This window comes from Phalangium opilio, unplaced genomic scaffold (genome assembly GCF_054372755.1).
Source record: "Phalangium opilio isolate 3A_F unplaced genomic scaffold, DU_Popi_V2 ptg000082l_1, whole genome shotgun sequence".
NCBI lineage: Eukaryota > Metazoa > Arthropoda > Arachnida > Opiliones > Phalangiidae > Phalangium > Phalangium opilio.
The window spans coordinates 3,169,919-3,188,443 of NW_028324189.1; the positions used below are offsets into that span (position 1 = coordinate 3,169,919).

Sequence of the window (18,525 nt, forward strand, 5' to 3'; positions counted from 1 at the left end):
AACAATTTCGCAATCTCTCATGCAGTTTCACTTGATTTTCCGGGGGTATGAGAGTTTCCAAAAAAAAAATTACGAAATATGGGTTCAAATAGTCCCGAATTTTATGAACACAAAAGAAAATATTTTTTTATGGATAAGTAACTTGCCTTCATCTTGAAAAACGTTCGCCCAAGCCTGAGGCCACGGAATCCACTCAAACATACACAAACTTAGAAAAAAAAATGGCGGCAGCACCCAGAGTTAGTTTGGAAATCGGTCGTGAAACCTTTTCTTGAAAGGGTCAAAAAAAAAAAAGGCAAGAGGTTTCCCCCGTCATATTTTCAATTATGAGCACGATCGCCTCTTAAGGAAGATTGAAGTACAATAAAAGAGTTCGGTAAAGATACATTATAGGATCCGCCTTTAATTAAATTTATCAAGAAGTAAAGAAAGGTGAAAGTGGATTTAATTACGAGAAGTTTACAACGAGGTCACGACCAAGGGTAGGTACGTAGGTACCTTTTCGTTTCAACGTTTCGAAAGAAAAAAAATTAAAATTATGAAATATAATTAACGAACCGAAGTTCTTCCTTCATTGTCATTGGTTAATATATACTTAGAGTACAAGTTAATATTTTTTTAGACGATGCGATCTATTGTTCAATTTTTCTTCAAGGTCATGCGATTATGAGCTCATCAGTAAAAATCAATAATACCGCGAGACCTACTTTCTTATTAATAAAACTTTTAAAACTCAATGATCTCATTCCTTATTAGTTGAGCGAGCTCAGGTTTAATTTAGCTTCATTATTAGTAAACAGATTCGAAATTAAGGTATAGTTGTAATTATCTACTTACCATCTACACTTTGCACTAAAATTCTTGATTTGGGGAAGCTATAGTACCTTGAATATCTGATAAGCGATCATCTCCTTTCAAAGGATATTAAATTCTTCGGATCTTGTCTTTTAAACGACCCTCATGAATAATATTTAGAAGTATTTTTGACAATTTTCTTCTCAAATTTCTCGACCATTTTTCAAATGAGCTTGAAATATTTAGTGTGTTGGTGAATAGTGAAGAAGTAGAATATTTAGAAGTATTTTTGACAATTTTCTTCTCAAATTTCTCGACCATTTTTCTAAATGAGCCTAAAATATTTAGTGTCGTTGAGTAGTGCTACAGGCTCACCTTAAATAATTTCACTGTGTCTTGAACAAAATGTAGCATCTCTTCTATAAATTCAAACAAACTTAAAATGCCAAAACTAGATATAAATGTTATAATGGCTCAATCAGAGTTAATCGAGTATGATCTTTAAGAAGAGGCAAAAACAATTTATCTTTAAAATTAGTTTGACACAAAATTAATGACCAAAAAGAGAACAGACAAAACGTTCTCTCTCTGCAGTTAACCTCCCCGGCGATAAGTTTAAATTGCCTAACGTCTTAATCGGCCGATTATCGAAAATTGAGTCTTCAACTTTTTGAGAAAGAAACGGAACGAGATAGAAAGGTTTATAGATTCAAAAGGGATGTTAGGCTTAAGGAAATCGTGACGGGGCTACCGTGAGAACTTTAATTGGTTGACCGTAGGAGGTAACTACACTATATCGGACCAATAGACGTGATCGTCGTGGTAGACCAACAAAATATCTATAATATGTTTTTATTTATAAGTTACAAGTTGCTGATATAGACATCAAAAATTTTGAACCGTAATTTACGTCTAATTAGGATCCGGTGTTTTTGCAATGCAACGGTTAGCGTAAGCCTAAGGGCAAAAAGTACAGAAAAATAGACGTTTATGCTTTTTTGAAATTTGATTGTGAACGTAGTACGTGATGTGTTTCTTAAAATCAGTTACTTATCTAAAGTGAAATTTGAAACTCTTACAGTACTTTTAACACAAATGTAGACCATTATTTAAATACCCAGCTATAATTGAAGTGCTCTTTTATTTTGCATTATGTAGTCTGCGACGTAATTGGAAATTTCCGTGATATTTTGAAGGACTGAATGAATTTTTTAGTGTATTTCTTTTCACTGATGACTTGGTCCCTGAAAAACTACATAACGCAACTCATATTATTATAGTTAATGCTATTAATAGGTTAGCTGGTTTAATTTTTAATTAGGAATTGCGTGCGTTTAACCATACGTTCGTGCGAATGGAACACAAACCATTTATTACAATCATTGCTTACTGAAACGCCCTGATTTCTCTGACTTTTTTATTTGGTATGTGACTACTAGAAAGGTTGGACTATAGCGAGAGAAAAGTGCATGGCTTAAATTATGGCATCTTTACGACAAATTCGGTTTAATAATACTGTGAAAATTGGGATTTTTGAGGTAATTCCCTTTTATTAAGTTATTAAATTAATTATACAAAACAAATATGTAGAAATATTTTGATAATTATTCAGCTTAAACCATGGGCGATTTTGGATAAATCAAAAGGCAATGTGTCAGTGAAGGGTGGACTTATTCAAGACGTCCTAAGTTATCTCGTTACCAATGCTCCTTTTAAGTATGTTAAATTATTTTTATTTTGGAAAAAATATCTATATCTTAATAGTGTTGAACTATGATTTAATTTATTATGAAATATAACCTTAATTGTGTTGAACTACGATTGCTGTAAATGTAGATACGAATTTGTTTTACCACCTCGTTCGGAGCATGGTCATAGATTCGATAATGGCACTTGGAGTGGACTTATTGGATTAATTCAGAAAGGGGTATATATTAAATTAGCTTCAAATGATTTAATATTAAAGCTTATTTTTAAACCCTCTTAATGTTTATATGCATAGGTAGTGGATGTAGGAGTAATGCCTTTTATACCGTTATTGCAACGTCACTCGGCAGTTGATTTTAGTTCAGGATTTGCGTTCTCATTTGCCGCCATTTTGACTGGTAAACCGTCACCAGAGGTTCTTCAATATTTTTACAAACTATCTGATTTAAAGGTAATATTTCTCTTACTTTAATTTAAATTTTATTAGAAGGTAAGGTTTTATTTTAAATTTTAGTTATGGTGGATGGTTATCTTTATTCATTTCATCTTTGCTACGTTAATAACAATTGATATTGTCGTTCGACGACGGCGTTTCAAACCTTTTGATATTTATATTGAAACCTTTTTTCGTTGGATTTTGCGTTATTATTCGATTTTACTTGGACAACGTAGGTTTTAATTTATTTTTGAGAATATTTAATAAGTTGATATTAAGGTTTGATTTTTGAAAGCGGTTAGAAAAATTAAGGCTCGCCGTTTGGCTTGGTTCCTAACCGGACTATGGTGTTTGCTAACGGGTTTTATTCACTGTCAAATATTCTCGGTTCTAAGAGCAAGTTTCTCGACACATACCGCGAGTAGTGTCAACAGTTTGACAGATTTGGTGGCTTCTTCAGTTACCCCTCTTGTTGTCAAAGACAGTGTCTTTGAGGAATATTTTCAAGTAATTTCCAAATCCTTCTTTCAAGAGGTCTTAGTGATACCATAATTTTATAAGATACGTATCACTCTACCTATACTTCGTAATGCTAGAGACTTACAGCTCGAGCTAGTTCGAGAACGACAAGCGAGAATTGAAGTACTACATTCGGTGGTTAATTTTGCAGTACATCTTCCTATTTAGTCTGTATACTAAGCCTTTGACATGCAGCGCCTGACCAGGCGTCGCTTTACGTCGAATCTATGACCTTCGTTGTCACTTCATGACAAGCTCCAGTTTGTAACCAGTGACAAACTTATGAAACATATCTTATGAACTTATGGTGGCTTCCTAGCCAAGTTTTTAGTTTAAAGTGTCTGTAGAATTTAAAACTAAAGCGCAGTTTTATTCAAATTCAATTTAGACTGGTACAGGTAAAATTCAGAAAGAAATTTGGAAAACTATATCAACCCGTAACGCCTCCATACCACAGAAAGAATTTTTCGATCGAGTTACCGCTGACCGTATTCTGAGTGGTCAAGCGGTATTAATTCATAACTATATGGGATTGAAATACTTCGTTGTTCGCCAATGTTTAAAACACCCCGAAGAAACGTATTATTTTTCTAGAGAGGTATTTTTCGGGGAGCCGATTACCTTGGCGGTTCGACGTGGAATTCATCCGGATTTGTTCAGTTTCTTCAATACCAGGTACGGTATTCGTGGCGCTATCTATAGTAATATTCGTCTACTTTAACCATAGCCTACAATATAGTTTATCAAGGGATGCACAATGCATTAGATTCCAATGTTTAACACCAGGGGCGTGCATGTTGGGTTTTAGAGATAGTAGTACTGTAATAGTAATTACACAAAATACGCCCAAAATTACTGCCTTATTATACTAAATAAGGCCTAAATTACCAACTTATTGTACTAAATAAGACCTAAATTACCGCCTTATTACAATAAATAAGGCCTAAAGTACCGTCTTATTATATAAAATAAGGCCTAAATTACCAACTTATTGTACTAAATAAGTCCTTAATTACTGCCTTATTATACTAAACAAGGTCTAAATTACCACCTAATTATACTTATTTGACCATTTCAATTACATTATCTGTTAGTCTTCTTGATAAAATAACTTAATTGATTTAAAAATTATATTTTAAATATAATTTTAATTAATTTTCAGGATGACTTTATTCGCGGCTTCATCTCTTTTCTCACACAAAATGAATCGTTTGGATTATTTAGCCTATAAATGTACGGATGATCCTAGAGACACACATTTAGTGACAATTCACACTTGGCAGCTTTACTACGCTATTTCTATCTACTTCTTGGGACTTTGCTTTTCTCTAGTTTTCTTTGTAATTGAATTTACTTTTCTAAAACGACAAACAGAACGAAGTTTGGAAGTGAAATGTAGGGATAAAAAGTTCTATTTATTTGAATCTTTCGTTCCTGGGAAAACCACGCAAAAAAAGAGATAAGTCGGTGGTCAAACAAGGGACAATTTTTTCTGCATTCGAAATTGAAATGGTTACAATGTAAATTAGAGATCCGTAGAAACACTATATGTGATTATTTTTCGTAGAACATATAAAAATCAATTTAAAGTCGCGTTGCTGTAAATAAGCTAAAAAAACAGCTTTAAATGTTGTTCTGAAAGTTTCAAACTATAATCTAAAACCGATATTATTTGAACAAAAGTTTTACTCGTTATCAAGATCAAGATCAACTTCAACTCAACACGAAATTAGGTCATTTGGCGCTTATGCACTAAACTCACCCGTAAAAGACGTGTTACTGAAGTATATTTACTAAAGAATATAACATTTTTCCCGCTCACTTTGACACTTTTCATATACAAGCCATGTAAATACGAGTGTTTTGAAAAATGAAATACAACACTCGAAATTGGTAACCTTGTTATACATGTTATTACTTATGTGAATATAAAGAAACCTATCGACATAATGTTCCACAGTCATTGGTTAGAAATTAATGATTTTTGGGCATGCATTTGAAGGTTGGCAAGTAGGTTAGAACTGTCATTACTCCCATCAAAGGCAATACTACAAAGCTGAAACAGGATCCATTAAAAGTTTTGAGTTAACGTTTCACTTTTATTTGTTTCAGTCGTTAGCTTTGCACTGTGTACAGGTTTACGTGTTAATATTGCTGTATTTGTGGCTTAATGATAATAAACGGCAATGTAAATGTGTTGAGAATCGAGGTACACAGCACGCGTATAAATATCTTAATCGGATTTTTACCAGTGCGGATGAAATACCTGACCGTTAAGAAATGCAAACTTTTCATAGTCTAAAGGTGTGCGCCCTGAACGTAAGATAGATAAACTATTTTCGAATTCCTATTACGAATATGGCAGCGATATTTTAAGAATTAGCCTTATTCCTGATCAGCGCCACCTAACCATAGCGGCGACTTTGAGAACTACTGTAATTGGCAAACCAACCAGATGTCGATAAAATCTGGTGACGTCATTTTTGGTAAGACCCCGAGAGTTCCCGTCAGTGACGTCACCTGATTTTAGCGACATCTGATTGGCTTGCCGATTACGGTAGTTCTCAAAGCCGCCGCTATGATTAGGTGGCGCTGATCAGGAATAAGGCTAATTACGAATTAACTTTTGCGAAATCAGTTTACAACTTGGGCCACAGTTCGATACAGTATCGAAGGCGATAAAAATAGCGGTCTTGTTTTCAATGATGGATTACTCGAAGAAATATATCGATTTTTCGTTCGAAGATTCAAGTATTTGTAGCTTTACCTATTTGCACCTCATTCATTTAGAATAGAAAATCGATTACAGTTGTGAATATAATGCGTTTTAACGTACAACTTTTTACATTTATTTTGAATACTAAATTACTTTACAGTGCCACTTTGCATATGCCTTCAAAAAGGGTTGTAGGTGTTAAATTACCGAATTCAACTTGGTTAGGATGTGTGGGAGAACTGGATCGCAAAGTACAGAAATAAATTTATTACATAATTATTTAATAACGAGGGGGTAATCTCTCTAGCTGTACTTGAACACTAAAGGGATTACCTCCGAGTTCAATATGAACTTAGCTTTGAATTTCATTTTTGTTTAAGGAAGCGGATATAATGTTACTTCCGTATATTCCATCCTTGGCATTTCCTATTGAGGCGACTGTTCCTTTTCTATATACACATTCTAATATCATTTCCGGTGGTGAAGTAACGTCTAGTAAAGATGAAAGTAGTTATATTGTTGACACCTTTCAACCAAGTGTAAGCGGCCTAGAAGGAATTTCACGTGTCCATTTTGATAAAATACTTATTATTTATAGGTTTGGCTCGCTTCTTTCTTATCAATATTAATACTTTCGTTCTGCACCGCCTTCTCTGATTGGCTACTTTCAATGAGCAAGAATATATTTTTCACGACTACTAATTACCTGTACAGGTTTATTGGGTTGATATTCGCGGAACGTGCGTATTTTTACAGGCTTTTTTATAAGCATAAGTTAATAAAGTACGTTCCATAAGTTTGACACTTGTTAGTTGTAACACCCAGAAATTGTTGCGCGACAAAACAGATTGAAATTAGTTCTAGCGTCGATTTTGAACTAACTCTCATTAAGGCTAGCTGTAACATTTCAAATTTTGTACAGGAATTATCTTACTAATGGAACGTAAAAAATCACGAATGCGATAATGTAACCAGAGAAAAATAATTTTTTTAGCTCTCAGAATTCAATATAAATTCTATGCAATTACCATATCAATAACTATACTTTTCTTCGGTATCACTACCTTGAAACTTTCATATAGTTCAAATATGAAAGCCGCATTTTCGACTCTTAACATAGAAACCATTGAATATATTGAATCAATTATTGAAAGACCACAAATAGTTCCGTATATATTGGGCGAAAGTTTCTACGATAATTATTTCAGTGTAAGTGCTTACTTCTCGTCAATCCGTTAGTGGTCATTTTGTTTCCCAATGCCACTTGGTTTTTCAGAATAGTGGAGATGCGATATTGAAGAAATTTTGGAGTTTGATATCGTCTTACAGAAGTAATATTCCGTATCCCGATTTGATAAGTATGGAAACGGCTAAAAAGGTGTCAAAAGGTCAAGGTGTTATCTTGTTTGACTGGATACCATTGGCGGAATTTGTTAAGTGTGCCTGTCATCTTGATGAGAGGGTCAGATTCCATTTTTCAAAGGAGCCTGTTATGTGGCATTTTTTGACTATGGGGATAAGAAAGGGTTTACCCAAAAATGTACTGGACGTGATCAACAAAAGGTCTGTTAAATCAGGAAAACGTAGAAGAAACACAGGGAATGCGTGTGGAGAAGTTTTTGAGAGGTGTACGGAGGAGGTCACCATACCCCAAGTGCACTCTATAGCTAAAGATTCCCTGTGTCGCTGATACAGAAATCTTGAAATTGTTTTCTTACATCTTTTATTGATTTTTGTCTTAAGGTTCTCTATTTACGCGGATACCAAGCAATTATCTCCGTTGTTAAATGTTCTATGGAGAAGCGCGGAACCTTGTTTGTGGAAACCGGAAACAAACGTAGCCGTGGCTATGAAAACTAGCCATTTGAAATTGGCTTTCTTACTACTGATGTTGGGAATGGTTGTAGCATTAATCGTGTTCGCTCTTGAGTTAGTGTTATCTAAGTTTATGAGCCCGAAACGCATTAAAAAGGTTTCAACAAAACGTCGCAGGATGAAGAGGTTACGTTTAGACCTAGAATTGTATTAAGAAATTATTTTACGTAATTTCTAGTCATAACTAAAATAAGGATAAATGACAGACGTTATAGTGGTTAGGAGGACAAACTGAGTAGATTAATATCCAATTTACTCCAGCACAAGGTTTAAGTGGTTTTTCCGATTTTCCATGAGGGAAGCAGAAACACGTTTCTTACGTCACGTTTCCAAATTATTTTTATTTTTCTACCTAAGTGTAAAATTATGTACAATATATTTTAATGCATTCTGTATTGATAAATTCCTGGCAAACAAACCAGGCATGCACGGTAGAAATTCCTGAGAATATCAAAGATTGACGTTTATTCTGCTATTCCGTATCAGCTTAGTTATATTTTTAAGTCGGTCGACAATTTTAACTGTATAAAACATTGGAAGGTTCATTAAAACTAAATTAGTGTGAAATTATTATTTATTGTAGACTATATGATGGATTGTAAGTTTTAGCTAGTCAATTTAAGGTTCATTGCTTTAAATGAGCAAATCAGAACATCTTAAATTCAAAATGCTTTGAACCATAGTTTGCTTAATCCCATAATCATTAATTAAATCACTTGGTGCGAAAAGTAAATACATGTGTTTCTTTTGGGTTGCTATGGTAACGATTTGACGTTACTTAAATACACTGGTTTCCACTAGTTTTGAAATTACAGAAATTATTAGCTTCGTCTATAGGGTTAACCAAATTACTATAATTTTGTATAATTGTAAATTACTCTGTAAAATAGATGTTAATCACTCTATTCTCTATTAATTTCAACACATTAAAGCTTTATAAAACAATGGAGGGCTCATTTAAAATGAGAGTTTGCGTTTTGAACGTGAGTTTGAAAATTATATTTTCGGGCAAATTAAATATTGTTGGCTATACTTTAAGTTTCCAACATGGGCAACGCTGAAGTACAAAGTTGAAGGCGATGAAACTAGTGGTCTCACCTTTAATGATGGACTTCTAGAAGAAATTTATTACTTTTTAGTTGAAAAATTCAAGTAAAACCACTTTCGTTTTAATTTGAAGAAGAAAATCGTGTTTTAAATTTTTTGTGTCATAGTGCAACGATGCGAAAGCCTTTAATCCCAGTAATGGGTAAATTGCTGGATAATTCTTCGTGGGTTGGATGTTTTGGGCTTTTGGATCGCAAAGTAAACTAAAAAATATTTAATTCAAATATGGATTTTTAAATAGTTGGTTAATTTTAATGATGAAGGAAGCGGATATTATTCTAATGCCCCACTTGCAAGCTTACGGCCTTCCAGTTGCAACAACTTCACCCTTTGTCTATACGTATTCTAGTATAATGTCTGGCGGTGAACATAACAAGGCCAATGAAAACAATGCATTTTTTATTCAAGCGTTTCAACCAATGGTTAAGTTCTAAACAACTATATAGAAACGTGACATAATACATATATTAATTAATTTTATTATAGGTTTGGCTACTTAATTGCGTTTCAATTGCATCATTAGCTTATTTAGCAAGTATTTCAGTATGGATTTTCCAAAAGAATTCCAAGATTACAAACTTATTTCTTTGTAAAATCTTCAGTTATGTTGGTTTGGTATTTTCGGAAGGTAATGAATTCTTCAGCACCATCAAGTTTAATTTAGATGAAACTTTGATTAAAATCAACAACTTTTATTATAGCAATGAAGATTAAAATGAAATTTAGTTTAAGTAGCTTAAACTTAACAACGAGTTTTCTTTTATTTTTCATTACCATTATGAGAATCGCCTTTTTCTCTAATATGAATGCGGAGTTTTCGACAATTTCGACGAATACCATCGAGGACATTGAGGGAATTATTGAAAGGCCCGATGTAATACCATACATTCTTGGAGGAAGCTCTTACGACATTTATTTCAGAGTTAGTGTATAATAACAATAATTTAGGCTTCACAACCTTACCAAAGCCACTAACTAACTGATGACAATTCAGGATAGCCAAGATAAAGTTTTAAAGGAATTTTGGAAGATGATTTCTTATCACAAGGGCAACATTCATTTTAAGGATCTGTTAAGCGTTGAAACAGCGAAAAGAGTCTCAATTGGTCAAGCCATAATCTTACTGGATAGGATACCATTATCAGATTTAGTGTTTCGTTCGTGTCAAATCGACCCCGAGGCGCGTTACCATTTTTCAAAGGAACCAGCAATGTGGCACTTTTTGAGTATGGCCGTGAGGAAGGACTTGCCCAGAGAGATTCTCGATGTCATCAACAAGCGGTCAGTGTATACTTAAACTCGAATTTTTCGAGGAGTAATTAGGCTTAAAAATGTTTCACTCTCATCATCAGATTGTCTATTTACGCCGACACCAACCTATTGACTCCAAAGTTAAACGCTCTATGGAGAAAAGCAACACCTTGCCTTTGGTCTCCTGGAAACCAAGAAGTTTTTTCTATAAATTTTAATCACTTGTCATTGGCGTTTCGATTCTTTTTGGTTGGACTTGCCATGTCAATGATATGTTTTGTGATTGAGATGATCTTGTCACGTATGAAGAAACGACATCCAAAATACAAAGGCTTAGTTGTAAGTCGTAAAAGGATTCGTGTGAACTCAATATTTCATATGTAGTGTGTCCATAAGCATAGGTGACTATGGTATCGGCATTAATTGTCCATGCGAGACAGTTTAAAGAAACTGCTTCAGAATCCTTAAACTAAGAAGTTTAAAAGCTTCACCTGCAAACCTGAATTGAACTGTTCCATGGCATACTGTGATTATCCATCCTTGACCTAATCTTGATATGGGACGCGATCTTTTCATTTTCCGACAAATATGGCACAAAGATACGCCCTTTTCTTATATAAATGGGATGGTGCACGCTAAAAATAACGAACAATATGAGAACGGTATTGTGTAAGCTGACTAGGTTTTAACGGATATGAACTTAATGATTTTCTATTGTGTTGTGCAAATAATTAAGCTGGCCTGCAATGATATTTCATAACCTGTATTGCTTGAAAGCAAGTTGAAGTTTTCTTTACGTTACACCCGTTTTCATCAAAGATATTGATTGGGCTGTCAATATTTATATCGAAAGGATCGATTTTGATCAAGGCCAGTGGTTTTTAATAATTCCGGTTATGAATATTTGAGAAGCTGCGTTCTGGACTTTTTATATACAAGTCATGTAAATACGAGTGTTTTGAAAAATGAAAGGCAACATTCGGTCTTGGTAACCATGTTATACATGTATATCTAGACGTTCATGTTATTAACATTCTTGGTCCCAAGTGGGTTGACATGATAAGGGTGTAATTTCAATAACAAGAAACGTATGAAATTTTTCATTTATAATAACGTAAGGACGTCTTAAATAAGTTAGAAATAACTAAAATATACTAATCACTTTTTTTGGGAATCGGAACGTAAAAGCTACGTACGTACATTCTGTAAACAAGATTGATATAGTCTTTTTAAGTATCAAAGTCTACACTTTTGCATTAATAACTAATGTGAATATAAAGAAACCAACCCAAGGGTTATTTCGATTTAATGTTCCACAGCCATTGGTTAGAAGTTAATATTTTTTGGGCATGCATTCGGAGGTTGGCAAGTAGGTTAGAACTATCATTACTCCCTTCAAAGGCAATACTACAAAACTGAAACAGGACCCATTAAAAGTTTTTTGAATTAACGTTTCACTTTTATCGTTTCAGTCGTTAGCTTTGCACTGTGTACAGGTTTACGTGTTAATATTGCTGTATTTGTGGCTTAATGATAATAAACGGCAATGTAAATGTGCTTAGAATCGAGGTACACAGCACGCGTATAAATTTCATATTCGGGTTTTTACCAGTGTGGATGAAATACTTGACAGTTAAGAAATGCAAACTTTTTATAGATAGATAAATAATTTTCGAATTCCTATTACGAATATGGCAGTGATATTTAAAGAATTACTAATTAACTTTTGCGAAATCAGTTTACAACTTGGGCTACAGTTTGATACCATATCAAAGGCGATAAAAATAGCGGTCTTGTTTTCAATGATGGATACACCCGTTTTCATCAAAGATATTGAATGGATTGTCAATATTTATACATAAAGGATCGATTTTGATCAAGGTCAGTGGTTTTTAATAAAAATATTATTTCCGGTTATGAATATTTGGGTAGCTGCGTTCTGGAATGTATATTGACGTTAAAATTGCTGACGCATACGAAGGTTCACCTAAAATTGTTCAGTCAATCGACAACCCTTTCGTTTACCAACAATTCCCGGGTAAAGATGAAAGTTCCCGTATAAACAGATTCTAAGAAAACATTTTCAAAATTGCAATAGAAATTTGATTTACCACAAGTACATACAGTTCGTACAGGCCAAGGACACGCGAAATCCATACAATTCCATTTCCCAGTTCCGAAAGTATGGAATTATCCTGGGAAGATTACATCACAAGCTATGAATAATATATGTTCAATAAATTGTTATGTTATACAATATAAAATGGGTCAATTTTACGACAACCTTAAGTTACAGGAACGTTAAAAAATCAGCGTGGTAGACGGTTCCGATAATGGAACGACAATTTAACATTTACGGAAGAAGTACAGATACATCCGTCTGAGCATATCCTTAAAAATATTCTAAGTTCTAACTTGGTTTAATAAAAGAATGGCTAGCGTAAAGAATATGCGAGTCTGCGTTTTGAACGTAAGATTTTGAATATTTTTGCAGTTAAGCAATCTAACCAAGAAAAAGTAATATAAAACTTTCCTTTTCTCGTGGATATTTTTTTCTCCTCTTTTTAATCTGAAAGTCTTCAACTTGGGCTACTGTAAGATACAGGATGGATACCGAGAATAAAAATAACGATCTGGTTTTTAACGAAGGTCTGCTAGGAGAGATTTTTGCCTATTTTGCCCACAAGTTCAAGTAAAAGAGAGAGTCATTAAGAAGTGTGGGTTTTCTTGAGAACACGAACGCGGTAAGACACCAAGACCTTTTTAAAATATACCATCAGCGGAAAGTAATCTCGAATTAGGTGATATTAATTGAAGATATGGTCACTACAGACATGTCATCTTTGTTGTTTTTACAAGCTACAAATTAACTTCACTTGTATGATAGTTAGGGGAAAATCCTGTAAGATAATTTTGAAGTACTTGTATCTTTAAGTACGTATAGTTACAATAACAATACAATATTTACTCGTCTGGAGCCAGTAAGGTCTTTTAAATTTATAACTCCTTGTTAAAAATATGGGTCAAGTGAATCTAAGTCAAAATTGACTTTAGCCGTCTTACCACCTTTTCTTCTCAAGTACCTAACTACTAAACTTTCTTAATAGTTCTAGCGAGGGAAAAAAATCAATCTTTAGGACATTAACTTTTTTATCGTATTAGCGCCACCTTGCAAATGCCGTTAAAGATAGAGTTAGGCAAAAAATTGGAAAACACGTCTTGGACGGGTTGTATTGGCCAATTGGATCGCAAGGTAAATATTTTTAGTTTTCTCAAATTATGTATGACTTTCCCGCCATTGTTAAAATAGTTCACCGCAGGCGGATTAATCTTAACCAGCTCGTCTTTAAAGACGCGGAAAAAACTCATTAAAGTGAATTGATTATAAGCTAACACTATAACCCTACGTCATTCCTTCAGGCTATGTGCCTGTTTTTCCAAGTTAATGGCTTCATTTCTCCCTGGGTTTGGATGAAAGTAATAAGTTACTGAGCGTTAGATTTAAGAATGAATCTACTTGTGTGAGATCTCGGGAGAGTTTTACATCTTTGCTTTGAACGCAGTCTTAAAAATTTGGATAGAAATGGCTACGGGGTGTTGTACATCTTCTTGGTAAGGGTTAACATTTAGGGAATTAAATGTTAGTTGTAGGTTCTGTGGGAGATGTGGGATGGAGACGGTGAGCTATAAAGATATCTTTGAGAAGTTCTTTGTTTTATTCATGATTAGGGATAAGCTCCTTGCGCTAATGGGTTTTTTCAGTAAGAGTGAATTATAGTGGTTGTAAATAAAAATCTTCATCAGCATATTTTTCTCAGTTGAGGCCAGGTTGTTAAGGGAATTAAGACCCAAGGGTTACTTACTAACACAAGCCTAGCTAAGATTTCTTTATATATGGTCCCTTCAACAATCCTCTAATTAGCGACAAAAATACGCAAACCATTTGAACCTCGCTTTATGTTAAGGATAGTCCTTATGATTTAATTTTTTAGCGAACATGACGTATGTATTTTGTTGTCTTTATTATAATAATCTTTCTCGTGTTGATCTAAGACGAATATTGCCATACATGCATTACGAAAGGTTAAGGTCTTTGTCATTTTAATCTTTCTCGGAGTCAATAAACGCTTAAAAGAGTGTACAGGAATTCATTATACGCTGTATCTCTTTCTTCCAGCTTTACTCTGTAATGTGTCTGCTCAAGCAACCTAATTATTCGGTCCTTTCTAGCAGCGCATCGTTTTGTTACAACGTATAGAAAAAAATATTTGTGTTTGGGTATCCTTTTTGCAAAAATATGTTGAGACTGTGTTGGTTTTTCCGGCTTATGAACAGTCTGAAAGAAATCATAAGAGTCGGGGGTTTTCTTCTTCTCAAATATAGGAAGCCGATGTCCTACTACTACCTTACATTCCATCGTTACATTTTCCCATTGGTATGACCGTTCCTTTCCACTACACTTATTCAACCATTATTTCCGGAGGAGAGGAGACGGCTTCTCAAGGAGACAGTAGATACCTCGTTGACGCCTTCCAGCCGAGTGTAGGTCTTATTACCTAACGGATATATAACATAAATGCGTCTCAAACCCACCCTCTCTTTGACGCGCTTAAATTAGACCTACCTATCGTCATTTCGCGCTTCATGGCGGTCCCCAAAGAGTCGGGTTATTACACGCGGAAATGGATGATTATCCAAAGAGTACGCGAGATGTTGGTTCCGGTTAATTCAATAGATCAAGGAAGCGGTTTTGAGTCACCGAATTTCTTAATTACGATGTATTCTCAATATTAGTAGATCATTCTAAAGTAAATTGAACAGACTTAAAACCGATCGCGTTTGTATACTCATTCCCTTTAAGTAATTATCCGGCTTCCGGGGTTTCGCATTTCGGTAATCAGGTAAACAGTCCCATTGCCAAGTGTCCTTGCAAATAATCGCGTTTCAAACCATAGCCCCTTCAGCAAGGCTAATTGATATAATGCGTCAATGTAAATTCTATTCCCTTAACGCATTACAGATTTGGGTATTAATTCCAATATCGATTATATTACTGGCCTCTTTTGCTAGTATTTGCGAACGGTTACTGAAACACGGACAAAATGTTATCAAGGTGTTCTCACGCTATCTCTTCACTTATTTCGGACTCCTTTTTTCAGAACGTAAGTTCAATAAAACGTAATAGAAACCAGGAAATATAACTGAATAAACATATCAACTAACGGTTTTTCCTTTTTTTTATGATGGTAAATAGCCATTGAAAGCAAACCGAGGCACTATTTGGTCATGGTCTCCGTGACTGTATGGCTTTTTAGCGTTACCATTCTTCAGTACGCTTTCAACTCCAATATCAAAGCGGCCTTTTCGACCATGACCAAAGATAGCATTGAAAACATAGAAGATATCTCTCACAAACCGCATTTGATACCCTATATTCTGGGTCAAAGTTTCTACGACAATTACTTTAGTGTACGGACAACCTCGAGTTACCTATAGTTCTGAGGCGTTCTGATTGACTAATATTTCAGTTTATGCTTTTAGAAAAGTGAAGACCCAACATTGAAGAAAGTGTGGAAAATGATTTCTAATCGTAAGAGTAATGTTGGTCATAATGAATTGTTAACAGTTGAGCGAGCAATGGAAGTGTCAACTGGTAAAGCCATTATACTCTTTGATTGGATACCTTTGGCGGGAATAGTCGAGCGTATATGCGAAACCAATCGTAAAGCTCGTTTTTATTTCGCCAGTCAACCAGTAATGTACCATGTCTTGACCCTAGGTGTCAGAACAGACTTGCCCAGGGATGTCCTAGACCAAATCAACAGACGGTAAATACTAGGTTCTGGTTTTCATCTTTGTACTTAGAATTGCCTTTGGCCATTTTCGACAATTTTCAGATTTTCAATCTACGCGGACACTGTTCAATTGACTCCTCAGTTGGATACCATAAAGAGGAAAGCTGAAGCTTGCGTATGGAGTCCTTCAACTAACGAGGCTGTTGAGATGAAGATGGGCCATCTTTACTTGGCTTTTCAACTGTTGATTGCGGGATTAGTGGCATCGCTACTTACCTTAATCTTGGAAGTATCTTCACGCAAAAGGCGCACATCAACCAAACGACGACGTCATGCCACTAAGACTAGATTCCCCTCAAACTATGTTAATCTTCATGAGCACTAATGTTCCCAAAAAAGCTTAGTTAGAATTTTGTAAATACACATCGTAGTGAACCGTCATGCCTTGATCGAAACCGTATATACTAAGGCGATTACACTAATATCATATTGTGACAAAATTTCAACTATATTTTCAAATGACAGATGTTTATCATGAGACGTAATAGTTCATTTGTAACATGAACACGAGTAACTTTTAGCACGAGATTGTCTAAACGGAGTCGCACGTTAGGGCACAGATGAGTTCAAAAAATCAATCAGACATTTTCCCTAGTTCAAATCGTGGCTGTCTTTACCTTGGTAGTTAACTACTTCACGTAATCTACTTCCGCTAATGCAAAACGTATAAGATCCTATTATAGGTAGACCGAAATCGATCCATAGTGGAGCGAGAATCTCTTCAAATCTTTGGAAAAGGCAATACTCTGTGAGATATGTGAAAGAGAGTGGCAGTAGACCTAGGCCTTGGAGCCGGTCCTCTGTAAATATCGATATAAGTTTTTCCCAACTTTTTCCTAGCTACAGCACGGTTTAATAATGGATTATGGCGCAAGAAGTACTCTCTTGAGTCTTGACAACCAAACTTTAGGAATTAGTGGCGAGTTCTTGGCAAAATAGTGTCGGGAAACCTAATGGGGAAACCGAAAATAACTCCCAAGGCGAGGAAGCGAGGTCCTGATTATCTTGATTAAGTACAAGATAACGATTTTAACTACCAGTCCAACCAATTTGACGGTAACTTGTCACCAGCCCTCGCCCTCTTAACCTTGTATGTACGTGACAACTTAATTAACAGGGCAAAAGGCTATAGTTAACGAGATTGGGTTTCAAACAGAGAACATTATTGATTCGTCGTATACTTTATCTTCATTAAACGGGTCCCAGTGGATAGACGGGCTTATTTTCTAGAAGATTATTTTGGTCCCAAAAAACTCTGCCCTTATTATCGGGATCCCATTCTTAGTCATCAGTCAATCTGCGGATGTAGTTATGGCAGAGAACTGGGATTGAAGGTATTGAGTCTAACAAGTAAATAACGTTGGGTGTCATTGTCATTTACTATTTTGCTTTCATTTTCTGACATAATATGGTAAGATAATTGATGTTAAAGGTGAAACAAATCATTGTAAGAGTACAAATAATTTTGGGTCCATAGTGACGTCTGCGAAAAGTTAATTATTTAAATTTAAACACCGATTTTATTGAAAGTTAATGGATATCTTTCAATGGATAAAAGTAAATTCTAAAACCTTTGAGCGTTGGTGTTTTAACTAAGAGCTTGGTCAATATTTAAAGAAGCGATATTGGCTTTTGAATAAGTAATTAATATAATGAGAACGGCCCATGGAATTCTCATTCAGAAACTTTTCGCTATTCTTTGTTGGAATCTCGCTTTTGTTCTTAATGTATTTTCAAGGTGGTTTTTAATTACTACGAATAATATTTTAAAATGCATATTCCTTTGATGTTCTTAATCTTTTAAAAATATTCCTTATTTTAAGGTTTACTTGGAACGCAGACTATATTTTGCTTAAAATAGAACTAGTACAAAGTTTCAGGCAAATTTTTAGTTTTCAAAGTGATAAAACGTATAATATAAAACTATACAAAATTATAATTTTTCCCCTTAAATGTGTCTATAAAGTCAAATTTTAAAATTATATCATAAATATTAAGTATGAACAACCCTTTTAGATAATAACATCGTTAAAAGCAAAATGAGCGAACTTATCTTTTAAGTAATTATAAGACGTCCGTAGCAATTTGGCTCTAAAATGAATAGATTTCAAGGTTGAAGTCTTTTAGAAGGATTCAATTATTTATAGTGTACCCTTAATTAAATTGGTATGAAGCAAACGTCTACTGTTGATGTCCGAGGAGGCATTGTATTGTTGGGAAATCAAACGTTGATGGACATAATAAACCGTAAATAAACTCATAAA

At 34.6% G+C, this 18,525-nt stretch overlaps 5 protein-coding genes across 5 annotated transcripts; all 5 read left to right on the plus strand.

The window, feature by feature from the left end:
* The first annotated feature begins 1,751 nt into the window (after positions 1-1,751).
* LOC149650954 (glutamate receptor 2-like) lies at positions 1,752-3,490 on the plus strand. Its single transcript, XM_089847181.1, has 6 exons — positions 1,752-2,333; positions 2,408-2,511; positions 2,632-2,722; positions 2,798-2,953; positions 3,017-3,170; positions 3,234-3,490. Exons 1-6 carry the CDS (start codon positions 2,277-2,279, stop codon positions 3,488-3,490), a joined length of 819 nt encoding a protein of 272 aa, XP_089703307.1. The 5' UTR covers positions 1,752-2,276.
* A 2,680-nt stretch (positions 3,491-6,170) lies between these two features.
* Positions 6,171-8,771, plus strand: LOC149650955 (putative glutamate receptor). The gene is made up of 6 exons (XM_089847683.1): positions 6,171-6,424; positions 6,554-6,712; positions 6,772-6,913; positions 7,168-7,382; positions 7,450-7,736; positions 7,917-8,771. The coding sequence occupies exons 1-6, from the start codon at positions 6,278-6,280 to the stop codon at positions 8,200-8,202; spliced, it is 1,236 nt and encodes a 411-aa protein (XP_089703809.1). The 5' UTR covers positions 6,171-6,277; the 3' UTR covers positions 8,203-8,771.
* Positions 8,772-9,268: 497 nt separating this feature from the next.
* Positions 9,269-12,329, plus strand: LOC149650956 (uncharacterized). The gene is made up of 7 exons (XM_089847692.1): positions 9,269-9,353; positions 9,419-9,577; positions 9,642-9,783; positions 9,857-10,077; positions 10,150-10,436; positions 10,508-10,745; positions 10,808-12,329. Exons 1-7 carry the CDS (start codon positions 9,270-9,272, stop codon positions 10,877-10,879), a joined length of 1,203 nt encoding a protein of 400 aa, XP_089703818.1. The 5' UTR covers position 9,269; the 3' UTR covers positions 10,880-12,329.
* A 1,252-nt stretch (positions 12,330-13,581) lies between these two features.
* Positions 13,582-15,588, plus strand: LOC149650957 (uncharacterized). The gene is made up of 3 exons (XM_089847182.1): positions 13,582-13,659; positions 14,790-14,948; positions 15,427-15,588. Exons 1-3 carry the CDS (start codon positions 13,582-13,584, stop codon positions 15,586-15,588), a joined length of 399 nt encoding a protein of 132 aa, XP_089703308.1.
* A 78-nt stretch (positions 15,589-15,666) lies between these two features.
* Positions 15,667-18,472, plus strand: LOC149650958 (uncharacterized). The gene is made up of 3 exons (XM_089847693.1): positions 15,667-15,875; positions 15,948-16,234; positions 16,304-18,472. The coding sequence occupies exons 1-3, from the start codon at positions 15,693-15,695 to the stop codon at positions 16,584-16,586; spliced, it is 753 nt and encodes a 250-aa protein (XP_089703819.1). The 5' UTR covers positions 15,667-15,692; the 3' UTR covers positions 16,587-18,472.
* The last annotated feature ends 53 nt before the right edge of the window (positions 18,473-18,525 follow it).

What these genes read in the sequence shown, in the direction of transcription:
- LOC149650954 (XM_089847181.1), top strand. Translation starts at nt 2,277, where the DNA reads ATGGCATCTTTACGACAAATTCGGTTTAATAATACTGTGAAAATTGGG. An exon ending in ACAAACTATCTGATTTAAAG is followed by an intron (nt 2,954 to 3,016) that starts GTAATATTTCTC and finishes TTTAAATTTTAG; the next exon opens with TTATGGTGGATGGTTATCTT. An exon ending in TTCGATTTTACTTGGACAAC is followed by an intron (nt 3,171 to 3,233) that starts GTAGGTTTTAAT and finishes GATTTTTGAAAG; the next exon opens with CGGTTAGAAAAATTAAGGCT.
- LOC149650955 (XM_089847683.1), top strand. Translation starts at nt 6,278, where the DNA reads ATGCGTTTTAACGTACAACTTTTTACATTTATTTTGAATACTAAATTA. An exon ending in TTGACACCTTTCAACCAAGT is followed by an intron (nt 6,713 to 6,771) that starts GTAAGCGGCCTA and finishes TATTATTTATAG; the next exon opens with GTTTGGCTCGCTTCTTTCTT. An exon ending in TCTACGATAATTATTTCAGT is followed by an intron (nt 7,383 to 7,449) that starts GTAAGTGCTTAC and finishes TTGGTTTTTCAG; the next exon opens with AATAGTGGAGATGCGATATT.
- LOC149650956 (XM_089847692.1), top strand. Translation starts at nt 9,270, where the DNA reads ATGCGAAAGCCTTTAATCCCAGTAATGGGTAAATTGCTGGATAATTCT. An exon ending in TTGGGCTTTTGGATCGCAAA is followed by an intron (nt 9,354 to 9,418) that starts GTAAACTAAAAA and finishes TTAATGATGAAG; the next exon opens with GAAGCGGATATTATTCTAAT. An exon ending in CTTACGACATTTATTTCAGA is followed by an intron (nt 10,078 to 10,149) that starts GTTAGTGTATAA and finishes ATGACAATTCAG; the next exon opens with GATAGCCAAGATAAAGTTTT.
- LOC149650957 (XM_089847182.1), top strand. Translation starts at nt 13,582, where the DNA reads ATGCCGTTAAAGATAGAGTTAGGCAAAAAATTGGAAAACACGTCTTGG. An exon ending in TTGGCCAATTGGATCGCAAG is followed by an intron (nt 13,660 to 14,789) that starts GTAAATATTTTT and finishes TCTCAAATATAG; the next exon opens with GAAGCCGATGTCCTACTACT. An exon ending in TTGACGCCTTCCAGCCGAGT is followed by an intron (nt 14,949 to 15,426) that starts GTAGGTCTTATT and finishes AACGCATTACAG; the next exon opens with ATTTGGGTATTAATTCCAAT.
- LOC149650958 (XM_089847693.1), top strand. Translation starts at nt 15,693, where the DNA reads ATGGTCTCCGTGACTGTATGGCTTTTTAGCGTTACCATTCTTCAGTAC. An exon ending in TCTACGACAATTACTTTAGT is followed by an intron (nt 15,876 to 15,947) that starts GTACGGACAACC and finishes TTATGCTTTTAG; the next exon opens with AAAAGTGAAGACCCAACATT. An exon ending in CTAGACCAAATCAACAGACG is followed by an intron (nt 16,235 to 16,303) that starts GTAAATACTAGG and finishes GACAATTTTCAG; the next exon opens with ATTTTCAATCTACGCGGACA.